Genomic DNA, 24,190 nt, shown 5'->3' on the forward strand with positions numbered 1-24,190 from the left:
GCCCAACTGTTGATGTTCCCACAAGAGCAAAGGGTTGTACCATATTTCCCCTTTGAATTGCATGGCGCTATGGCGAATCCGATTTCAAATTGCCAACATCAGCCATTATCCATTATCCCACTTTCCGCTTGGCATGGCCAGAGCCGAAACTCTCATCACGTAGCCGAGCAAATGAACTGCAACTGACTTTTGCCACAGACTGCCTGATGGCCTGACTGCCTGCCGCTGGCTGGCTAGCACCTACCTACCCACCTCTGCCAGGAGCGTTGCTCGGGCTCCATCGTTGGCTTGGCGGTTTCAGGCGCAGGCGTCATGCGTCATGCGTCAGCCGAGCCAGTCGTCCGTTCATTCACCAAAGCAGAAGCAGAAGCAGAAGCAGAAGTTCGGCTTCGGCTACGGCTACGGCTACGGCTTCGGGGCCTATGCATATGAGTGCTGGCTGAGGACTTGGCCGCTTCAATTGCGCTTCGCCCGTTGGCCAGGTCGCACGCTCCCTGCCAGGCGCTCAGTGTCAGAGAATAGAATCCGAGTCCTTGTTGCCGGCAGTCAGAAACAGCCACGAACGAACCGAAGCGTCGTAAACTCAAGTCAGGTTTATTATCCTTCAATCCATCATCCCCCCCCCCCCCGTCCGTGGCACTGTGTTTGTGTTTGTGTTTTGTATTTTTGTTATTGTTATTGTTGTTGTTATTGGCCACCAAACTCAAGGCAAAACCAACAGGCCAACAGGCCAACAGGCGAGAGTTTATATTCACCGGTTGGCCAGTTTTCGTGCGTTTCCGGTTCGCGTTCCGTCCGTGCGTCCGTGCGTCCGTGCGTCCGTGCGTGCAATATTCAGTGTGAGTCCGGCAGTTGGCAAACAGTTGGCCATGGCGGCCAGACAGCACCGCTGCAGGAGTATGCTACGATACCAGCTGCAGCCGCTGGCTCTAGCACTGGCGCTCTCTCTGGCTGTGGCCCTGCCCGGCGCGGCAGCCGGAAATGATGTTATTTCCTTGACGAAAGTCGACTCTGTGCACGGTCTGGACAACGTGGATGCAGCGCAGTCAACCCGCCAGTCGAGACCAGGCAAAAACTTTGACTATGGCGCCTACGCGAATGGTAAGCGATGGAGCGACTGCTTTCTGTTTCATAAAATTTAACCACTCCCAGACCCTAGCCTTATCCCACTATCGACTGATCGGAACGGATCCGAATTAGAACTATGCATTGTACGCACATTCGAGCTAAGAACAAAAGCTGTTGCTGTGTGGCAATTATAATATTACTATTAATACTTTGGCACATGCACAAGTGCCACAGCAACTGCGTGTAAGAAAGACACTCAAACATGTGGCTGAGAGCTGACTAACCCGCACGGCCAAACATTTTGTTTGCACCATTTGTAAATGGAAAATGTAATTTTGCAGAGAGCACGAAATGTGTGCCACACACACACACACACGAATGGCAAATCAATTGCATTACTAATTCGTGAGCGCATTGCAACCATTTTGATGATAGGCATTCTGCCATGTCCTCCCCGCTCTGGCATTGATTTTGAGGCAATTCCGAACACAAACCGAACACACAATAATGGCACATTCAGTTGTCACTGTGTGTGGAATATATACATTTGCTTGTCCCCTACCAAAACAAATCGTATCAAAGAGTATCCTCGCGTTGCGGGTTCAGCAACCCCAAGCGAAACGTTTCAACCGGGCAACGTGCAAGTGCAACGCTCCAGTTGTGAGTAGGTGCCGGCACATGCACCTGCGTGGAAGCAGCTCGCTCTGGTTATTGTTATTTGGTACACTCGCAAGTAAGTTCGCTGGAATGAACTACTTTTCCCTTAACTTTTGTCAGTCATTCGCTCATTTGCTTAATGTGGCAATTACTCAAGCGAGTTTCCAAGGATCTGTGCTGAAAGCAGTTCGATTGGACCATTTAAGCGTATCATTAGCAGCACATTAAGCTGGGATAACTGAGTGTGGAACCAACACAAAAACTATCGCCAATGCATAGCAGTACGCTGCCTACTCCCTGGCTATCATCGTGCAAGAGCTCTTTAGCATGTACTGGCATAAATTCCATGACCCCGAGGCATGTTTAATTGGGCATAAGACGCACGACACCTGCTGCAGCCTTTGAAATTGACTTGGAAGTCGATGGAGACAATCCGAGGTGTCCAAAAAGTGTACTCTAATTATCCCGAAATGCATTGGCTGTCTGTGAATCTGTAGATCAATTGGCAGGCAGTCAGCAGCTCCATTTTTTATGCGAGCATTTAGCGTCCTGGCAGCCATTTGGGGCTAAATCCTCAGTTCGTTTTGGGCAGTGCTTTTATCGTTCCCAAAATCTCTGCAGAGTGTCCTGTCGTTCGTTTTCTCCTGCATGCATCCCCTCCGCCCTGTTGTCCTGCTGCGCTAAGCGAGATAATGCCGGAAAGCAGGAAAGCGGAACATTCAGACAGTGTAACGGCGGGAAGCGGGAAGCTGGCTGGCAATGCCTTGAACAATTTGGCACCACATTGCGTATGATTAATATAAATTGTTTGGACTTCATTCCCACCATCCCTCTGCCCATGTGCCCAGTGTGTGCCAAAGCGGAAGCGGAAGCGGAAGCAACGGAAATCCACAGAGTGCGGGCAGGGGACAGACTTGAATTTGCCAGCACTTAAAGCAATTGCTGCTTGCACCGACTACAGTGCAGCTCCGCAATTGGGTGACTGCTCCAGCTCGCTGGCTTGATTTATCCCTGGATCAGCCATGTCATCCATTACCGCAGAGACTGCTCACACGACTGCTGGCTGACTGCCTGACTGCTGGCTGACTGCCTGACTGCCTAACTGCCTGCCTGCCTGCCTGCCTGCCTGCGTAAAATGTCTATTTAGAGGTGTTCCCTTTCCTGTTCCTTTTTCCGGTTGGCGCTGCCACATGCCATGGGCCAAAATGTCACATTACTGAAAGTGCGACAGCGAGCGGCGAATGCCAGAGACTCCGCATGCACTAGAGTGCCACACCAGCCGCGTGATTGGTGTCCGTGGCTCGGTGTCGGCTGGTGCTCTGAACTTTCTTCAAGCCGCATGGCCAGCAGGAGTTGAAGTGGCAGGAGCAGCCATACACACATCTTTGCTATCATTTGTGGCTTCTCTCCTCTGGCCTCACCCTCAAAAAGAAATCTGAAAATGAGCAGGAGCGTTGTAAGACGCGTTGTGCGCGTCACACATGTAAAATGTATACATTTTAATATTACATATGCAAATATGTATGTAAATATGTACGGATACACGCACTTTGGCCTTTAACCTTTGGCCACATCAAACTAAAATAAAACGTTAGCAGCTGGCAGAGTCCTTTCCCCCCTCCCCCCCTCCCCTCCCCTCCTCTCACCGGGAACCTGCCACAAAGTGAGTGGCGTTCCGCTCCCACTGCCTGGGAATATGGTAATGACCACAAGCAAGGACATCAATCGATGATTGGGGGGGTACTTGTTTTTCTACCAAACGCTTTACATTTCATATATTCGCATTCGCAGTGGACCTGCGCCTTCCTTTGGGCGTGGGGGGGGTCCCACGCCCACGTCTGGCAGTTGAATAAAGTTCTAAAGGGTTTTTGTATTTGCATTGGCATCTTCCACAGCTTATCCGCATCGAGTTTCAGCGGCCGGGTCGGTCGGCTAGTGTATTTTAATTGTGTTGACTTTGTAAATGATCCATTCCATAATGCTTCTCGAAGCCAACACACCGTCATCATCATTCTCATTCTCATCCTCATCCTCATCGTTGTCGTTGTCGTTGTCGTCATCGTGGCCTTTGTGGCGTCGCCTCTGGTCCTTTGGACTGTTTTTAATGGCCCCATTTAAGCCGGGCAACCCGAGCACAACCTGTAAAAAAAGAAATCCAAACCGAATGAAACGTAACGAAAATCGATAATGAATTAATTTCAACGAATAACACCGCAGGCAAATGGCGCCAATAAATTTATGACTCCCGGGGCAGTCCTGTCACCGAACCGATGTAAAACTCGCCCGTGCCATGACTCCTGCTCTGTCTCTCGATTCATTTGGGTGGCTTATGGAGGACACAATTAAAAGGACACCAAATACCGAAGCTACCGAACTTTCATCCAATTCCAATAGCCCAAAACAGAAATCATCAATCAAACTTTGGCCTCCAAGAGGTACTTTTCTGTTCGATTTCGTTGGGCATGTGAATTTGCATTAAAAGTATCAAACAAGTAAATGAATAATATAATATATGCAGTTAATATGCAGTTTGTATTTGTTCCAGGGATACACGTGGCCAGATTGCCTTTGCTTCCTATGTACACAGCTGCAGTGAGGGAAACTATTAATTAGGTTTGGTCTGACTGTAATGATATTTGCTTTAGCTGGCAAAAAGTGAGCCGCATGTGAGTCATACTTGGAGGGCAATCGGGGAGGAGGCACTGAACTAAATTCAAAGGATTAGCGTTCAATTTGCTGCCACTCGGCGGTATCCAATTAAAGTCAAGTTTCTGCATTCTGTTTGCATTTCTTTTGCCTTTTTTTTTTGGCGATTTATTAGACTGAGGGAATGTTCGTATGTTCGGCCTGGGCCTGGGCCTGATTGGCACTTGTTTGAACATGAAATGCAACTGCAATTATTCGCACGACCGACGCAAATTACCAGAACCCGCAGTACCCATAAAATAGCTAAAGGTAAGCTCCAAATCACTCCATGAGTTGAGTACTATGGGTGCAAAATGTACTTTTGCGGGCACTAACCAAATGTACATTTTATTGGCACAAATGCCACAAAGGTCCACACGTGCGAGTAGTTCAGTCAGCCAGGCTAAAAGTTGCTCCAAATCGACATGTTGCAGCATTCCTTAACTGGAATTATTAGGGGCATCGCATCGATTGCTGCTTTCGATCACTCAAATTTGTTCAGCTTGCCTGTTGGCTTTGTTCGGCATGTAAGAATATTCAACTACCACTACTAATATGCATACACACACTCGTTTGTACATGTTTATGGAAAATGAGAGCATCGCTTGGCACGCGAATTTTGTGTAAAATGTTGTGTTCCGACAGCAAATTGAAGAACTAGTCTGGGTACCTAGTCGCAGTCTCAGTCTGAGTTCAAGATTCATGACCCATTCCCAGTCTCGGTCTCATGCAACGCTTGGACGTTGGCAAATTTACTGAATACAAATCGCGGCTGACTGGCTGGCTGGCTGCTACTGCTGTTGGCAGCCAAAAGAACTTTAAGTAGGTTACTTACTACACACACACACACACAAGCACAGACACTCACATACATAGAACGTGGCTTTTGTGTACACTTAAGGCTTCTTCCGTTCCGTTCCGTTCCGTTCCGCTCCAACCCACACCCAGTGGAATGGCTGGTGCTGGTGCTGGTGCTGCTGTAATTTAGGCAACTTTGCAGAAAGGCAAAAGCTGCCGCATGTACGAATAGTTTGCTGCATAATGACAGGCGCGCCGGCATGCATATTTATGTCCATCGCCCATCGCCCATCGGCCATCGCCCCAGTGCTCAGCTCAGCCCCAAAAACAGTTGCAAAGGCGTGGAAAGTCACGCTCTATCTGCATGCTAAATGTGGCTAGGAAAACGAGCGGAAGAGAGATCGGTTATGCAAGCGTCTCACAACGTTCCTTTTCGCTTGATATTATTTTGGTGCATTGATCAGCGACAAACAAATTCAATTTGCAAACGAATAGTTGGAGTATGAAGTGGGCGAGGACTGTACTCCCCGCTGGACTGGATCAATGAAGAATATAAAAATTTGCGAAAAATTTAACTGCCGCAAGGGGAAAGATTCGGGCACCCAAAAGTGTGCTGCACAACAGCTGCATACAAATCCTTTCCAAGCGTGTGTGTGTGTGTCGAGTGGAAGCCAGAGCACCACCAGAGCAGCAGCAGCAGCAGCAAAAGAAACAAATTAATTTAAATTTTTATGATGCCATAAAAATAAAGCATGGCGTGCACCCTCATACGAATATGTGGGACGGCATATGGTGGCTAAATCACACGCAGATGGAGAGATGGAGAGTGGCCAGGGGGAAAGGCGAAGTAAAGTGGAAGCTGTCGGCCATAACGTTGGTGATGGCCCCACGCTGCCCCAATTAGCTTCAAACTGTGCCTCAGCATGCGCTTTGCACGCGTCCAGGAGTGAGCAGTGAAGAGTCTGGTGGAGCACCCTAAGCAGCCTGCCATTACTGGCTCAAAACTAGAACACACGGAACAGGATACTTGGCCATATCCAAGAAATATTCCTAGCACAGATTTCGGAACTAGCCGAACCCAAAATGGCATCGTCTCAAGGCTGAGAATTTCTGAAGCTTTGCATGCCGCAGCATTCAGCCAACATTGCAACGGAGCGCACCAACCGCCCTACTGGCTGGAGAGGAGAGCGATAAAGTGGAGCACGACCTACTCGAATACGTATACTTGATATTTGTTCTTCTTTTTCCTCGGTGGCCATAAGTGACTCATTTGTATTCATTGTTACGCTTCGTCGCTGTTTCCGCTGGAAGGGGATTGATATCTGTCATTCTGCGGCATGTTGTGCTAATGGGGAGCTAAATTGTTTGTGTGTGGCTTAAGAACAGCTCCAGAAGTATTTTTCTTTTTGGCTTTAGGATGGCTTTGGGCTTTAGGACAGGGCAAAGGATGGGCACCATCGCCAACTAATCGACTTATACAAATTTAATGAACTCTGGCCCAGCAGCCCAACTTTTTCTGCACATACTCAGAGCCTCAACATTTTGCACTGATTTATGTTTTTCCCTTTTAGACACCTGATTTTCGAACAGTTTTGTTTAATGATTTAATGCTAACTTTTCTTTTCCTTTTGCTTATGCAAACTCTTAAAAAACATTGGGGTTTTCAGCCCCAGTTTGGGGTTTTTTTAAGGAAACAAAAAAGGTCCCCGAAGGAGACAACTTTGCTTTGGGAATCTTGGCATTATTTGACACCTAGCATACGGCACGCACGCAGCTTGTTTTTGTGTCTCACTTGTGTACAATTTCAGCGAAATTTGTAAGACTTGCAAAATATCGTGAGCCTTTTTTTGTTGCGCCCCACTCGGTTCTGACATTCTCCACCCATCTCGCAGTTTCCTCAGTGGTGTTGTTTGATTGAGATTTATTGATATGAGAGGATGTCGGCAAACATTCTCCGTCTCCTGTGTCCATCTCGTTAAGGTTTCGTCTGGACTGGCTATGGCTGGGTAGGGAAATGGGAAATGGGAAATGGGAAGTGCAGTTTGCCATAATTTTGTTGAGCGGTGAAACGGCAATCGAGTTGCCTCCACTTCTCCATGCCCTTTTTCAGGCAATTTCAACGTTTACTTTGAGATTCCTGCCGGCCGTTAGGCAAATACAATTCACAGTGCCACTAGGCTGCTTTATGGTTGATTAATTTTCACTACATTTTTGAGTTTGGGAAACATTCTTTTGGGCCACAGCCTTGACAAACTCTGCCAGATCAAACTGGAAGAGCATTTACGCTTCGGCTTGCTTGGCTCATCTTTTTCACCTCCGCTTTCATTTCGCTGGCAACAATTTTACGTTTGTGGAAGCGAGAGGAAGGGCGGACCAAGAGTAACAAAGTCAACAGAGCAAATCAAACACTCTTTTTATCTCTCGTTCTCGTTCTCGTTCTCCTTCTCATTATCATTCTCTGTCTTTAAGTTTAATGTCCCTTACGGTAAGTGTGCACTGTAGTTTTGCTCGCTTGTAACAGACAACGAAGAAAGCAATTTTAATTTATGATCAGGCATGCTAGTAGCAGTACAAGCATCGCCTAGTAAGTAATTAAGGGGGGGGTGGCAGTGGTGGCAGTGCGAACGAAAAGCAAAAACGCAATTCATAAAAGTTATAGCAGCAAAGAAGTCGGAGTCAGAGTCGGCATTCGCCCAGAGAGGAAACAAAACTAATTACCGTTATGGCAAAAATTTTGTACGTACAGCTGTAAATTTAGCACGCTCTTGCTCTCGCTCTCGCTCACTGCCTCTGCCTCTGCCTCTGCCTTTGCCTCTCCCCCTGTCTAGGTATAGGAGTATGTGTGTGAGTGGAGGCGGGTGGTGTCGCGCTCTTTGCTGTTGGAGGGAGGGAAGACGCATATACATATAATTACTGTTTTAACACTCAACGAAGACGCCAAGAAGCGCAGGCAGCGCAGTCCCACTACAAGAAGAGAGAATAGAACGACAAGAAAAACAAGCAGAAAAGAGAGCATTTGTGAAGAGCGGAAGGAGCAGACATGGCCAACTTTAGATATTTATGGAAATTAGTTTCAAAATTTCGCCCACTTATCATGAAACATTACCAAAATGGCAAGTTTATAAGGATATCCTCCTTAAAGCATCTACATACCTGAACATGTGAGTATCTGGACCTTGCGATTGCACGCAAGTCAAAAAAGATTGTCTCACGCCAAAGGAGGAGGATTTCAGGGATGGCGCATGAAGCATTTGTGAAAAAGTTCAAAATTGCAGCATAAATTCGAACTTTTCCCATTGCTGCCACTGCAAATTGATTTAATTTTAAAGCTCTCCCACACAACAGATAAGATGGAGTTGTGTGCAAAATATTTGCATGGCTTGTTGCTTGGAATTGACTTACGAAACTTGACTTTTCGAAACAAATTTGAGAATATTTTAAGACGTTACAGCCGTTACACGTACTGTGTGGGAATGTACATATAATGTACGAATATTCAGACCGCAGACGTTTCCCTGGACTTGCAGTCACTCTCCTACCTATGACCTTGCCAGCAAGCAGAACAATAGAACAGAGCACTAAAGTTGACTAATGAGCTTTAGAATGGGGGATAGTGGAGAGGGTGGCGCCAACTTTTTGTCGCTCCTTTTGGCTTATAATACTTATGAAAATGTAGAAGAATTCTCCTTAGCAGCAAGCTGGAACCCTCAGGCCTTCCCAAAAGTTGAAATTGCTTCTTGACTTTTAAATCTGTTAAATATCTTCACTCTTTCACTTGGCCCTCAAAACGCTTCATGGCTGATCTTTGGTTCTATGTACGAATGTATGTACATTCGTATAAGTATTTTATTTACTCCACATCGCCAAGTTCTGTTTCCCAAATCCCACCCAGAGACATTCAGACACACAAACAGATCGAAAATTGTTCAGCCAAGCACAGAACAAAGCAAAACAACCACAAAATGAAGGTCAACTTGAGCGACCTCAATGTATTTATATCCTGGAATAGTAATCAAATGAATAGTATTTGTTGTCAGTTGTCCCTTTTTTGTGTATTCTCTAACCATAATGGCTTCAAATGCTCTCAGATGGGGCGTTAATTGCTAACTTTATTTTTGTGCATTTTCAATAGAAATTTTCTAGGGTATCACAAATGGAAGCCTTACCCACGACATTGTCTGTCCCCTGTCCTTTTTTGGCCCCACTCCACGCACCCTCTCCCATGGACCCTCTTCATTCGCATTGTGGCTTTTGTGTGGCTTTTTTTTTGTGTCTGTCAGCGGCCGCACGTAGCGAATTCTATTTACGTGTCCTTGAACTATGCTTAATATTCCTTCCTTCCTTCGTAGCCGCAACTGGAGCGGTAATAGAAATGGGGGAATGGGTCCTATAGGTCTAGAATAGGATTAGGAATCAAAAAAGAAATTAAAAACCAATATGGCAGGCAGAGAAATGGAAAATGAAGCGAGCCAAAATCCGATGAAGGGAAGCAATTTGTGCTGCCATTTCCATGACGCGAGGTGTCTGAAAAGACCCAATTTAGGGCGGCTTAGCGTTGATTTCCTTTCGGCATTTCGGTCTCATAACTCATACGCATCATGGGCTCTGGCTCTGGCTCTGGCTCTGGCTCCGTTTCTGTTTCTGTTTCTGTTCCTGTTAACGCTCCCGTTCCCGTGCTCGTTGCCGGCTCACTGCGCAAAGGCGATGAATGCGAAGGAAATAAATATTTTATTAAATCGATTTGGTCTCAGTTGTTTCTGTTCATGGAGCGGCTGGTGCTGCTGTGGATTTGGGGCAGCAATGACAACAGCTTGTAAAATACCAAAACCGCTGACAGCCTGGTGATTTATTTATGTTCTGCGGTGCACAATCGTTGGCTGCCGCCATCGCCTCCCCGGTTAGGTGTGTCTGCTGTCTGTCTGTGGCTGGGCCCCCGATTCCTGCTGCCGCTTCACAGAGATATTAATTATTTTTCCATTGAAAAAGTGTCTAAAAGCTCAATGAAATCTCGCATCCCTAGGCGCACCCCACTGTCACGCCTGCACATAGGCCACGTACGATGTGTAGGCGAGTCAAGACTTGGGCTCGGGGCTTTCCAATGTCTGGGACTAAAGTATCATGAGCAAGGACTGCTACAGGACTCCAGTCACCGCTGGCTGTCCTATTTTCCCAACAGATGTTGTTTATTGCAGTCAGATGCTGTTTAAGGAAGGTCAATTAAATTACTCTTAATACACTTAAGTTGAGGGACTCGCTGCCACGCATAATTGTATCCAAAAATTGTTTGCCCTGAATTAAGTTTCGTGTAAATGAAATTAGTTTCATTTTAAGCCCTGCCTAAGCAATCAAATTAGTTGGAGCTGGAACTATTCATAAATTATTTTCAAACAATTTTCTTTTCTCTTTCGCTACGAGATAGTAAAATAAACAAAATTCAGTATGAAAATGGGTTGGTCGGTTTATAAAGCATATTTTGTTGAAATATTTAATGCAAACACATAGAGGTTTTTCTATTCGAACCCCCGGGTATCCCCACCAACTTTGTCAACTCTCCACCTTTACATTTATTCGCAGTTGTGTCCTCGGGCTTTGCCATTTAGTTTGAAAAAAACGGGAAACGTGAAAATTTTGTGGGTTTTTTTGCCATAAATGTATTTTTTTTTTTGCTGGCTTTTCCCCTTTTACAGGAACGACAGACAAGCATATGTACATATATTTGACTTTTTTATAACCGGTACTAGGAGGGTTCTAGGGGTATATTAGATTTTTGGTGAAGCAGAAAGGTTTCCGAACCTATTCAATCTAAATTTTATGGATCACTCTCAATAGCTGAGTCTTTCTGTTCGTCTTGATGAGCGCCGACTGAGTAACGGGCATAAAAGTTGAGTCGCTCTTTAAGGCGACTCACAACGTTTATCTTCGTTTTTTATCGATGTGTTTATCAAATTTTAAACTATTTTTTGCTTGCTGTGTCGTTGCCTTTTTGGAGCATGTTGCAATTTAAGTATCATAAAAATGCAAATGCAGGCTTGTAGCACACAAACAGACAGAGAGAGATAGAGAGAGAGAGAGAGAGAGTGCCAGAAAGAGGGAGAGAGAAAGGGGAATATTTATAAAGCCGATAGAAATTGAAAGCTTTGGAAAATTTGCACTTTCTGTTCAAACTCTTCACCCGCTGGCTGCCACAAATATAAATATACACTACAGAAACTCTTACCCATATGTACATATATCAAAATATGTGTTTACAATGAGAGATTACCTCAGCTTATGCTTAAATATGCCATGACATCGATGAGTGACCTAAGAACAATTGAGAGAGGATTGCCGTCTGGCTGCGAATGGATTGGAAAATGCCAAGATGACAGTTTTTCGGCACTGAAATAGGTATTAGAAAATGCCCAACACCACCAGCAAGCTTTGTGGTATAGGATAAAATGCACTTCCTGCTGCCTAGGGCAAGTCGAAGCTGGCACAAATGTTACACCATGGAGAGGATTTAATAAGTTAAACGGTATTGGAATAAAAGGAACAGGAACTAGAGCCACATTAGTTTAAATTTTAATTAACTATTCACCCTTGAACCGATGGATGTTGCCCTTTAAAAGGGGAAAATGAATGCCGAGCAAACTGTTCATGGGCTGTAAGGATGTAATTGCTCAGTGTAATGGACAAACATACCGTTAAATAATTATGCAAAAAAAAGTCCATTCAAGCAAAGGTGAAAGAGGAGGATGCTGCAAAATCAACAGGCCATAATGGGTTAACTAAGGCTTCCTGGTGGAGCGGAGGGGAGGGGAGGGGAGAAGCGAGGCCTACTCAACAGTGCATCACCTGTCCGTTGCACGCTGTCTACGCTAGCTGCTGTCCGCTGTCCGCTGTCCGACCTGTCCGTCCGTCTGTCTATTAATTAGCCCAAAGTGGATGGCGGTGATTGCCGGGCACGGGGCTGTCGAAGCTGCTCGTGGCTTGGCGCTGGCAAGGGCATACGGCCCGCTAAAATATGCAACATCCTCATTACAAGCATAATAATTAAACTCCAGAGTGCCCGGAGAGACTGAAATACGAGTTTGCACAGCGAAAGCCAGCGGTGCGGCTCAGTTTGCTTACGCGATTTAAAATTACATTCATCCACATCCACGTAGACATTCCGTGACAGGACTGTGCAGGGTGTGTGTGTGTGTGTGGGTGTGCGTGTGTTGCATGGATTTGTGTTATTTGCCCCCAAAGCACCAAGAATAACCCAACAGTGCAAAGCAAAGCAAAGCAAAGCAAAGCCAAAGCCAAAGCAGAGCACCGAACGTGCCAGGCGACTCCATCGCCATCGCAGTACATACGTAACCCCTTGTGCTTGTGCTTGTGCTTGTGCTTCTGGGCCTGGTTTGCGTGCAAATTAATGTGACATTTATTCATTATAGCATGACACAGTCACATGGCAGGCGAGGGTGAGGGAGAGGAGATACCGCAATAACTGTAAACCAAGTACCGCACAGTGGCTGAAAACTCTCCGAAAGTGGTGAAGCTAGATCTTTACATTCAATAATGCATAATTATTAATGCGGCTACAGACAAAGAGACTTCACAAATTTAAATATAAGGCAGCCAAGAATATGTAATCGATGTGTAAGCGATGACATTTGTAGTTGAGATTTGTCATTGCTGGCTGACTTCTGGTGCTGCAGGGTGAAGACAAGCCTACTCCAGGCCGAATCAGAAGCGAAAATAAAATAAGGCGAGTCCTTTTGTTATTACAAATACAAATACGTATATATGTATGTCCCTGTCTATCGACACTCTGCGGCGACACGTTATGCGTTAGATGATGCAAAGGAAGCCTGAGAAATGTGAGAGGAAACCACATTGAGGTTATCGTCATTGGACTAATAAATAATATAATAAGTAAATGTTCTCTATGTATTTGTTGTCACTGCTTATTGTTAAATTTCCAAGTTCGTTTCTGTGCAAACGCTTACAGAATTTCCTGGTTACTGGAGTTCTGTTGAGCATTTTCCGGTCTAACGCCTCTCAAGAAATGTCTGAATCTGCTTGCATCTCTGCCGTTTCGGGGAATGATTGATTACCCTTATTTTGTGTGTTGTTTGTTTTGACTAAAGTAAAGTCTGAAAGAAGGCAGGAAGAAAGGAAGACTTTCGTTTCCTTTCTTATGATAATGCAGTAGGAGTACTAAGTAATTAGAATTGCTAAATATGTTCTGCACCAATACGTGCGACTGAGCACAGAACAAAGAACGGCTTAAGGAGAAAGACGCTGTGGGTCATTTCTTTGACATGGCCTCCAACATTTATCGTACATACAAAGAGGCAATAATTTGGTTTATTCTTTGGCTTCTTTCCAAGTACTTAACTCGAATTGTTCCCACTTTGAGCGATTGATGCTAGAATCTAGTTGGTATAACTATAGAAATAAATACACAAATAAATACACTTAATGTAAGTTTGTAAACGGAAATAATGGCACATTAGAAAAAACTGTGCAGCTTCTGAAGTTTGGCACTTTATATCTTCATGTGTATAGAAGGTTCCTATAATGTACGAATGGATGGTATGAGCATGCGAGTATTTATAGTGATTGATATTTGTGGTCCTGCACTGAGAAAAAAATAATAAAATAAATAAATAAAATAGTTATGAAAAATATTTCAATTAAAGAGAAAAATAAACTGAAAACATTTACAGCAGAATGTCACCAAATAAGAATTGTTCAGAAATTAGAACCGGGTATTGCAACGCAAATTATAAATTAGTTTCTGTGGTTCTCTTTACTTCTTCTCTCTTTCTGGCTCGCATACGCTGCTCCCTCTGGCAGAGGTGGAAGAGCTTTTTTTCAACGGTTTTGTGTTGTGCGACCCATGCAGCGTCTCACAACGTTCCTCATCGGTTCTCTCTGTGTGTGTTTGTCAACATTCCCCCTCTTTCGCCACAGCATTGCGCTCCACAAAATGTCAATTCAGTCAATGACAGAGCATAAAAGATACCTGGGTGTGTTGGGCAGAGCCAAAGGCAAAGGCAAAGGCAGAGGCAGAGGAAGAAAATCTTGTCTGTTCAACTATGAGTGAAACCTATTTTTTCTGAGGTCATGCATCGGATCTGCATGCAAGCTCACATATGTACATATACATATGTATGTACATAATAGATGCAGTTGGGTATGTAATGCGTGTGTGTGCTCTCACGAATATATTTCGCATAGAAAGAGACCCAAAGTGGAAGTCAATTCAAGCAGCTTACCTTTATTTAAAGGAAAAAGAACACACACACACACACACAGCTAACACACACATATTTTTTGTTCGAAATGTACTTGAGCAGGTTCTCCCCACTAGCCCGTGCCCACTTCTTTGACCTTTTTTCTATTTTATTTTATTGTGGGGCATTCATGTGTACGGGGCACATCTTTTCTTTCAACCCATCCGAACAATTTCAATTCTCTCCATCTCTCTCCCTCTCTCTCTCTCTCTCTCTCTCTCTCTATCCATCCTTCTATCGCTTTTTCTATACGTTACTCACCTCGTCCTTATTTTTTGCAGATTTCAATTTGCAAGAAGAGGCCTCCATACCGGAGGACATATTTGACCAGCACGATGGCGACATTAAAGATACCGACTCCCAGCTGCACTATGCCCCAGCCGCCTCTGAAGCAACCGCTGTCGATGATGATGATAATGTGGATGTGGATGTGGATGATGATGATGATGCCACAGATGCCGCAGATGCTGGACATGCTGAAGATGCGATCGGGTCTGCGTGGAGCGATGCGGACGCTTCAGCCCCATGGCATGAGGATGAGGATGAGAAGGAGAAGGAGACTGATGCATCCGAGGCAGCGGATATAGTAAGTAAACAAAAACATACATATGTATGTACACACATACCCACAAACCCACTTGTAAGTACACATAGAGTGGCTGAGCCCCACCGCCGGGCCAAGTCCGCTAGGAATGGGGTCAGTTGTGTTGGGTGGTCCATTGAAATGTCGCAAGAAGGAAGCGAGGCCTCAATGCTGAAGGTCTGCATTGAAATTCACTTGAGAAAAAAAAATGTGCTCAAGCCATTCAGATGAAAATCATTTTGGAGACCAAACAATTCAGACCCAACTTCTATAAGTTCGAAGTTGAACTAAATTCTGCATTCATTAAATATTCTCTAACACTGAGGAACTAAAGCGAAGGTGGGAGAGAATAAGCCAAAATACAGAAGGAAAAATACTTTCTAGTATTTTCCTCACAAAATTCACAAAGTCAACGAAGGGAAGACAAAGTAAAAGAGTGAAAAAGTAAAGCAAAAGTAAAGCAATCTCTCACAGTGTTGTTCCTAGTTAAATTTGTTTATTTACATTTATTTATCCTATATTTTATGTGTTTATTTACATGCAGATACTTGAATCTCAAAGGCCCACAACGAGAAACTTCACTGTGCAGCTGGACACAAAGGAAACATTCAAAAGGAAGAAATTCTCGAGTCAGAAGCCTAATACGAGCCAAGTCTTATACAAATTGGGAAACAAAAAGGACCGCCAGCAGCCGAAGAAATTGGTCAATGAAGGAGCAGTAAAGGAGGAGGAGGAAGCCAAAGCGACAGAGGCAAGCACGGACAATGCAAAGCTCGAAAGGAAAAGAATAAGGTATACAAAATTGAAGGAAATGCACGAACAGCGAAATCAACAGAAGGAACAACAGAAACCCAAGCAGCAGGATCACGGTGCAGGCAGAACCAAGTGGCAAATCGGTGAGAAGGGGGAGAAGAGAGAGCGAGAGGAACAGCTGGTTGATTCCATTGAAATATTAAATGAACGAAAATGTAATAAACCATCAGGAGAATTAGCAATGGAGGAGCAGCTGGATCCAGAGCAAGACACTTTTCAGATAGAGAAGAGAAACGAGAAAGAACCAGAGATGGAGAGAGTCAAGGATGATGATGAGAAAACATTCGGCGATATTGAAGACAATTTTGCTGAAGATAAAGTAATTGACATTGACGAATCATCCAAAAATCAAGAACCGCCACCAGAAGCCACAGCTGCCACAAAGTTAACATCAACGGGAAGCGGAGAGGCCACAATGCCACCGACTGTGGCCATGATTGGGCGCAAGGAGAAGCGTGGCTTTTTCCGCATGTACAGGCCAGATCTGATGGCTAAATATTTTGAAAAGTTCGATGAGCCTGACAATACACCGGTTAATGTTGAGGACGAAGACCTTGATGCGCCCGTTGGGAAACTGCACTACTTCGAAAACGGCGGCCAGCCACAGGAGCAGCAGCATCCCTCACAAAAGGAGTTGCCCACACGGACAGAAAATGGAACGCAGCAGCAGCAGCAGCAGCAGCAGCCCGAATCACGTTACACTGACGATCAGAATGCGGAGGAGCAGCAGCCAGAACAGGAGCCACAGGAGCCACAGGAGGACAGGCTCGTAAGTCTTGAGATGAGGAGTAGCGAGACGGAATCGGAAAAGGAATCTGAAATGGAATCTGCATTGCAGCCGTTTCAGGGTAAGTCAATAACCAACAAAGAAGCAAAGATAATCTGTACAAACGATAGAAGCGAAATCAAGAGACCCGTTACATAGTGTTCCATGTGCAGTTATGTTGGCTTCTTCTTCGTGCATTTTTTTGTCTCGAGCGCCGTGAGACGCTTCTATTCCTTGTGCCAGCCTCTCTTTGCTAACGCAATGCTTCCCACCGTACTGCATCTTTCCCTCTCTCTCTCTCTTTGCAATTCCCTTTTGATCCCCCTCTCTCTCAGTGGAAAGTGCACCACCACGCCCCACACCACGCTGAAGCGTTACTCTCTCGATCTCAAAGCTCGCTCTCTCGCTCTCAGCAACAATGCGAATAAAATAAATAACGGGATAACTCACTGCGTAGTTTCTGTTCCTCTTATGTACACACAACTTTAAAGAAGCTTAAGCACGCTAATACAAAGTTCAAAGTGTGAAGACAGGAAGGCAGGGGGGGGCAAGCTGTGCTGAGTAACAGATTGTATGTACAACATATACACATACGTACATATGTATTTAAGGTACGCGGCAAATATAAAAATTCCAATCCAAATCCAATCCTCGCTCGGCGTTTTGCCCAACTTTGAAGCGGGTTCTCTTGTCATTTTTCGGGCTTAGGCTCTCAGTCCAGAACTGGACCTCAGGGGATACTAAGTCCCATCCGACTCTGACTGTCATATGTGTGGATGAGTGGTTGTTATGCTGCATTTTGTTTAAAGAAATCATCCCAAAGCATGCCCTTAAAGAGCGGTATACGATATCCTATCGGCATTCAAATATCTTTAAAGGGACTGAAAATTCTTGAGAATGCTGCTGGTAACAAGGCGCTGGCAAGTGGGTGGTTTGGGTTCTGTTTGGGTACCCCCCTAATTAGTTTAGGTAAAGACTTTCCGGTCGAAATTGTTGCAAATTATTTCCCGTTTTTTTCCCCCGTCCAAAAGGGAAGGAAATCAAACGGAAAAGTCTTTTGCTCTGCTCCACTGCAAAAGCCCTCAACAGAGAATCTTTAAGAGAGGCAAAAGCAAGCTCCAAGCTCTGGCATTAAACAATAAAGCTCGCCAAATGGCAAATTTCGTGAATACTCGTTGTCGTAGGCGTACTTATATAGGCCAGCATTCCCTAAGGGGCAGAACATTCTGCCTTTCCTACTAAGAAATCCCATGCCTTGACCAAGGAGCGGTGACCCAAGAATTAAGTTTTGGATTGGATAACTGTTGGGGCTGGGGCTGCGGCTGGGGCTGAGGCTGGGGCTGGAGTTAAAGCCATCACAGCCACAGCATCCGACAGACGGTCGGACATTTCCCCACAACATATTGCAAGCAGCCCTTGTCCATGGCTGAGTGAAGCCTCTCCAAATACCAGAGGAACGAAGGGATTGTATTTTGTGTGGTCAGGTTACGATCTCTGGCTATCATTGAGCCGGATTAAACTACCAACGCACAACCTTGTTTTGAATAAACTGGTTCTGGGCTAACTTGAGTCACGTTGTGGTATCTCCCATGCCTGCGGACAAGTATCTATTTTGTGTTTAAGTCTGCGAAAATGTTACTACATAAAGATATATATCTTGGCACTTGCAATCGATGTTTGCACATGTAACTTGCGATTTTCATAGAGCGTCGAACAGCTCAAATTTAAACGTAAAACTCTTCAACTTTGCGCAACAATTTATCCGCTTAAAATTTCCAAAGAAATGCTACTAAATGCTACTTGCTAATTACTTTTGTGACTATGGATTTGCAGAGGCTGCCGACAGTTGGAAATTATCCTCATTTGTGGAATCTTTCACGTGTTTGCATGCAGGAAAAAATAAGTCAAAATTCTGCGAACTTTTGTGCGTTAGAGGAGACTAGAGGGGGAGAGCGTTGTCTTAAATTGTATGCTTCTGGGTTGCTTCATGGAGTAGAGAGAGTTCTGGTTCTGAAATCTACATCCCGACGTTACTAACAATTTTGTCTAATTTTTGTCCATCTACAGAGACGGTCACGGTGCCGGCCACAACCATAACACCAATCTCGGCGACACCTTCCTCTGCTTTTGAGTTGTTTAAGGCGTTGCGGCGCAGCCATCAGAAGGCCGGACACAAGAGCCACAAGAAGCGCTATAAGGATTACCTGAAACGTCATCATCAGTCATTAAGGCAGCCACTGGCACCACTGGCACCATCACCACCACCACCGAGTCTCTCTCCCCGTCATGCCCAGAAGTTGCTCGAGGAGCAAGAGAGGGAGCGGGAGCGGGAGCGAGCACATTCTGCGCCCATTTTCGCTTTGGGTATACGTCCCCGGTCATTGCTGTCCACTGATAAACCCTTCTACGAGGGACGCGTATATTACTACGACCATCCCCAGGGGGGCATGGCCATGAAGCAGGACCTGGAGGAGCAGCAGCAGACCACAGAGATGGAGCGACTAATAGCACACGACAATGATAACTGGTACCGTCGCATAAGTCCCATCCTACGCAACGGAGTCAAAAGTGGCCGTGGCGAGCAGCATCCTCATCATCAGCAGAAGCACCAACACCATCAGAGCCATAAAGGACATCATCAGCACCAGTACAAGCAGCACCACAACCAGCATCACAGCCATCACCACCACCACCACACCAACCATCACAATCCGGACCAGAAAGTAGGTCAATTGCTGCAGAGGTCGAACAATCCGTACCAGCGCAGGGCCCACCAGACGCCAGCAGCCTCGATGGCAGATTCTCCGAGCAGTTCGGTGGCCACTCCACCGTTGCCACCGTTGCCACCGCCCACCCAGCAGCTGGGACATCAGATCACCGAGCTGGAACACCTTGAGCGCTACTACGCCAAGTGGCCGCATCTAGCACGGGTGCAGTTCCAGCTGTACGACGAGCAACGCGAGCCTCAGCAGCAGCCTCTGCTGTATGGCGACTATGGGGACGATTACGAGAGTGCAGCCGAGCTGGAAGAGGCACAGGAGGAGCAGGGCGAGGAGGCCAATCTGCCGCCGTACATCAAGAAGTACAATCGGCGCAACAAGCAGCTGCTCAACCTGCTCGAGGGCACCCTGCCACCACCAGCAGCACCGCCAATCCCATCGAACCCAATCAGTGGCTCCGTTTGGAGCGTATCCGTGCCACCTGTCACGACAGCGGTGCGACTGGACGATGAGTATCTGAAGCAGAAGCGGCGACACTACCATCAGCAGCATCGTTTCAAGGATTTGTTTGCCGAGCAGCGCGTCGAAACCACCACGATGGCAGCCGCTCCACCAGTCGCAGGCGAAACAGCAGCCACATTGGCAAAGGCTGCCGGCAATCAGCTGCCTGACGAGGATGGGTATGTGGACAGCGATGAAGAGCAGCAGAAGCCGCAACAGCAGACCTTCTGGCAGAGGGAAATGGCCAACAAGGCAGTCGCCCCAGTCGATCCACCTTCCTCCACACCGCCGTCTCCTGTGACTACGCCCAAGCCCGCCCTGTTCAAGTTGCCCTCCTATCCAGCCATAGCGGGCAGCTTTCTGGGAGCACCGCGAAGTCGCAGCCGAAGCGCACAGTTCGTGGCCAATGTGGCGGGTCGTGGACAGAGCAGCAGTCGTCCCCGTTACGACACCTCGAACGGAGCCAAGGGCGCTGGTGAATCGGGAGAATCGAGCGTTGCAGCGTCGCCGCTCAATTCCTTTGTGTATCATCGGGTCGTCGATGCAATCGGCGGCAACTCGGTGCTATCCAACAGCCGCAAGCAGTCCCGTCTGCCATTCGTAGCCATCACGGATCGAAGGCTCGAGACAATGGTCAGCAAGCGGCTGCTAGCGGAGCGACACAAAGACTTTGAGCAGAATCATTTTCCGATGCCCTAAGCCGCGCGAGCTCCAAGTCCGAGTGTCGAGGTGAGGCGGGAGAGCAAGAATAAGTAATGAGGGGCTGCAGAGTGGGCTGGACACGAGATTGGATAGCAGATCGTTTCGGAATCGCTTTTCTACGATTGAAATTTGAAGGATTTTAACTATTTCGAACCACCCAAAATCCCAAGGCGTGAAAACACTTCTCTGCAATGTTTCGTGCCAACTGAAATTGTTGTCAATGACTGATTTTTAGATCGGATTTGGGCCGAAATACATATTTCAGATGGGACAGACACATCACTGAGGGTTTTTTTGTGGGTCCAGGACCTCGCATCCAGCCTTATTCTCAGCCATGGGTCGTAACATATACATATATATAGAGCTATAACACATTGTAGTCGCCGCTTTTGGATGATTATTTTTGGGTTTTACGTACTATGTTGAACAAAATACTCACATATTCTTGTACATGTGTCTGTAAGAGGCGAAAGGAGAGAATCAAAAGGATTTAGAGATAATTGTCGAAGGAGTTTTTTTGTGGAAACATGAACCGTAAATGTAATGGAAAAGTAAAAGGAAATTAAACTATAAAATGACAAATTGGAAACAACAACAAAATATGCCACTAAATTTAAGCAAACAATTTTTTTTTTTTTTGTATAAAAATATCACAAAGTTCTGTAGACACACACACACACACACACACACACACATAGCAAGAGTTGCTAGAAATCAAAAAGTGATATCCACAAAATATATATATATATGTATACACAAAATAATTATATTTTTATGATTTTTAGAACAAATTGTAAGCAACTTTGTGTTGGGCCTGGAATAATTAAATTTGTTCGAGCAAACGCCCTTCCGCACGCACAACTCTCACGCCCGAACCATACAGGACGCTTCCTCCTTCCTCGTGCACGCAAACAACAAAAATCCAAATCCAAATAGGTTTCAAAATTGAGCAACAAAAAAACACAAAGCCTTACACAATGTTGTCACAGGACACGACACTTCACTGCACACAATTTAAAAACATACTCGTATATAATTATCCAGAGCAAAGATAACTCTTAGAGCTAAATGGCAATAGCAGGGCGAACGAAAGAACCACACACAGAAAACATATCCACAGGGCAATTATAGATTATGCGTATAGATTCTGCTTCATAGAGACAAATCATGGGGAAGTTTCTCAAACATTTAAGCAGTGCTGTTCCATGTTGAGGCGCTGAAAACTGTGCTTCGTTTTAGGAAATCTGTACTCGGAGTTTCAATCTTTGAAGTACGAAAATCACACCGATAGGATATCAAAATTTAAGCAAACCAAATTTTTGTTTTGGGAAATAAGTAACCAAATTCATAAGAACGCATCCTAAAGACTTATCCTAGTTACGAGCTTACGCACACAGCAGAGACAAAACTAAAGTTCAAGAAACTTCATAGGCAAAGACGAGAGCGCGGCTAAAGGAATGCCACAATTGCAGGAGAAGGTCAGAGGTCCGAGGTCCGAGGTCAGTGGGCAGTGATGGGGCTGTGTAGTTAATTAACATATCAAACGCGATGCAGGAGCAGAGTAAAAACGGAAAGCGAAAAGCTAAAAGCAACTATAAATAAGATCAACTTGCAGAACTTCACGGCACATATTCATTATAAATTTAAATGTATATGATTTCGAATGTTCTTGACTTGGGAATACGCGAGTAGTTTACTCGTTACTCGCCTCGTTACTCGTTACTCGTTACTCTCGCCTATGAAAGGATACCAGAATAGATCTTTTTCAGGCGCAGAACGTTTTTAAATGATGCATAACCCTGATTATAGGCTGATTTTACGTAAAGGATTTTGAGAACGGTTCAAGTATCAGAGCAAAAGCATATAATCAAAGCAGGGTCCAGCACCACCTCCCCACCACCCCTTCACCAACAATATACACACACAAATACATACATACATACATATATACAGACACAATATGTGGTAAAATTGTAATGGAATGAAATTAAATAAAGCAAACTTGTATTATTTACGCATAACTGAGGGTGGAGTTTTTGGAGTTTTTTTTTCACCGATTTTGTTACAGGTACATACATGGAAAGAGACTTCTCATATGTGGCATTTCTGTGTGTGTTGACGACGCGTCTCACAAAGTTTTTACTTGCCCAAATCTACATTTGGCTATTTTGGCTATTTTAAAAAATATAATAGGTTAAATAAGTTAGTTATTAGTTGGAGAACAAAATTAAGACATCAAAGCAGACGGAAGACGAAGATGATGCGGCAAGTCCCCCGGTTTTTTCTGAATTTCTTTCCCAATTCTTCCTGTTCTATGTTTTTTTGGGTGTCTCGCTGCATGGCCTCTCGGATAGTGCCAGGGGGCCGTGGGGTCGTTATTTGATTTGCATAAAATGTTTCAACATTTCGTTTCGTTTTATTTCCCCCTACGACGCGTCGCTGCACATTTGGAAAATAATTTCAATTCAATTTGCGAGCAACTTGAACAAGTCCTGCGAGACCAGTCAGCAGGGCCAGAGTGAGCCACTCACCCAATTCGAAAGAGTACACAGTCACAGATGCCCTGTGTGGCAACGTTTGTAGACAGTTTCTACTCGAAATATACTTGAACCCAAAAAAGTGTGCTGCGATGATCACAGATTGAGCATTGCTGCACAGTGTCAACGCAGTTGCAGGGTATCAGCACCTCAGGAGATGCGGCTCAAGCTGAAGCAGACACGTTATGCATACATACATGTGTGTATGCATGTATATATGCATGCGGCTGGAGCCAGACACAAAATGGAGACATTTGCCAAACGACGTCAGCATCAACTGTAGCCACAGACAGAGAGAGTGAGAGAGAGCCAGCAGCAGCAGCAGCAGCAGCAACTTATCAAAGAAATGTCGCGCTCTTCTCCCCAGCGAGGTGGTTGCTCGAGATGGCGGCGGCACACACTTGGCGCAAAGTTTCAGCGCAGTTGTCATTGCCGTCAGAGTCCGCGTGTGTCGTGCCAAATGTTGCCTGCAGTATGTCTCTCACACTCCCTCTCTCCCAATTACCGTACGTACATGCACATGTACGTTTTTGTATGTACATACATTTAACTGTGATTTTCTTATCTGCTTTTCTCCATCGTTCTTTGGGTCTGTCTCTGCATCTGCTTCAGTCTTTGCCGCCGTCGCTACCTGCCCCTCTTGCTGGCAAATGAGTTTTTAGGTGCAGAAGGCACTGCATGTAAGCGGCTCTGGCCCTTCGTCAGTTCTCTGTCCGTGGTACCATGAAAGTATTTTCAATAATTAAACATTTGCGTGCAAAAAGCCCGACCAAATTACTACCTCTGCGGACTACAGACGGGCAAAGGGGAAAAGTTTTTACTGATTCTGTTGCGTTGCTGCTCCCTCTAACTGCCTTGAGGGCCCCACTCAAAATCATAATTATAATAATTATAAAAACAATAATTAAAGCACATACATACGGGACTACAGCCAAAGCCGCTGGGGGGCTTTCCGAGAGAGCGAGTGGAGAAAATGAAAATGGGGCGACTCAAAAAAATATTTAATTGAAATTTTAATAGAGCCATAAGCCAGGCACGTATTCAGCATAACGGTAAAGCGGAGGGACGCGGCACAAAAAGGAGCTGCCATCGCA

General features: G+C 45.4%; 1 protein-coding gene across 1 annotated transcript; it reads left to right on the forward strand.

The window, feature by feature from the left end:
- The first annotated feature begins 699 nt into the window (after nt 1-699).
- On the forward strand, nt 700-21,290 carry LOC117588556 (protein PRRC2C). The gene is made up of 4 exons (XM_034279941.1): nt 700-1,101; nt 14,756-15,060; nt 15,602-16,718; nt 18,704-21,290. The coding sequence occupies exons 1-4, from the start codon at nt 870-872 to the stop codon at nt 20,554-20,556; spliced, it is 3,507 nt and encodes a 1,168-aa protein (XP_034135832.1). The 5' UTR covers nt 700-869; the 3' UTR covers nt 20,557-21,290.
- The last annotated feature ends 2,900 nt before the right edge of the window (nt 21,291-24,190 follow it).

This window comes from Drosophila guanche, unplaced genomic scaffold (assembly GCF_900245975.1).
Source record: "Drosophila guanche unplaced genomic scaffold, DGUA_6, whole genome shotgun sequence".
Lineage (NCBI taxonomy): Eukaryota > Metazoa > Arthropoda > Insecta > Diptera > Drosophilidae > Drosophila > Drosophila guanche.

Coding starts and splice junctions, on each gene's coding strand:
- LOC117588556 (XM_034279941.1), top strand. CDS start 870: ATGGCGGCCAGACAGCACCGCTGCAGGAGTATGCTACGATACCAGCTG. Junction 1,102..14,755: donor CTATGGCGCCTACGCGAATG/GTAAGCGATGGA, acceptor TATTTTTTGCAG/ATTTCAATTTGCAAGAAGAG. Junction 15,061..15,601: donor CATCCGAGGCAGCGGATATA/GTAAGTAAACAA, acceptor ATTTACATGCAG/ATACTTGAATCTCAAAGGCC.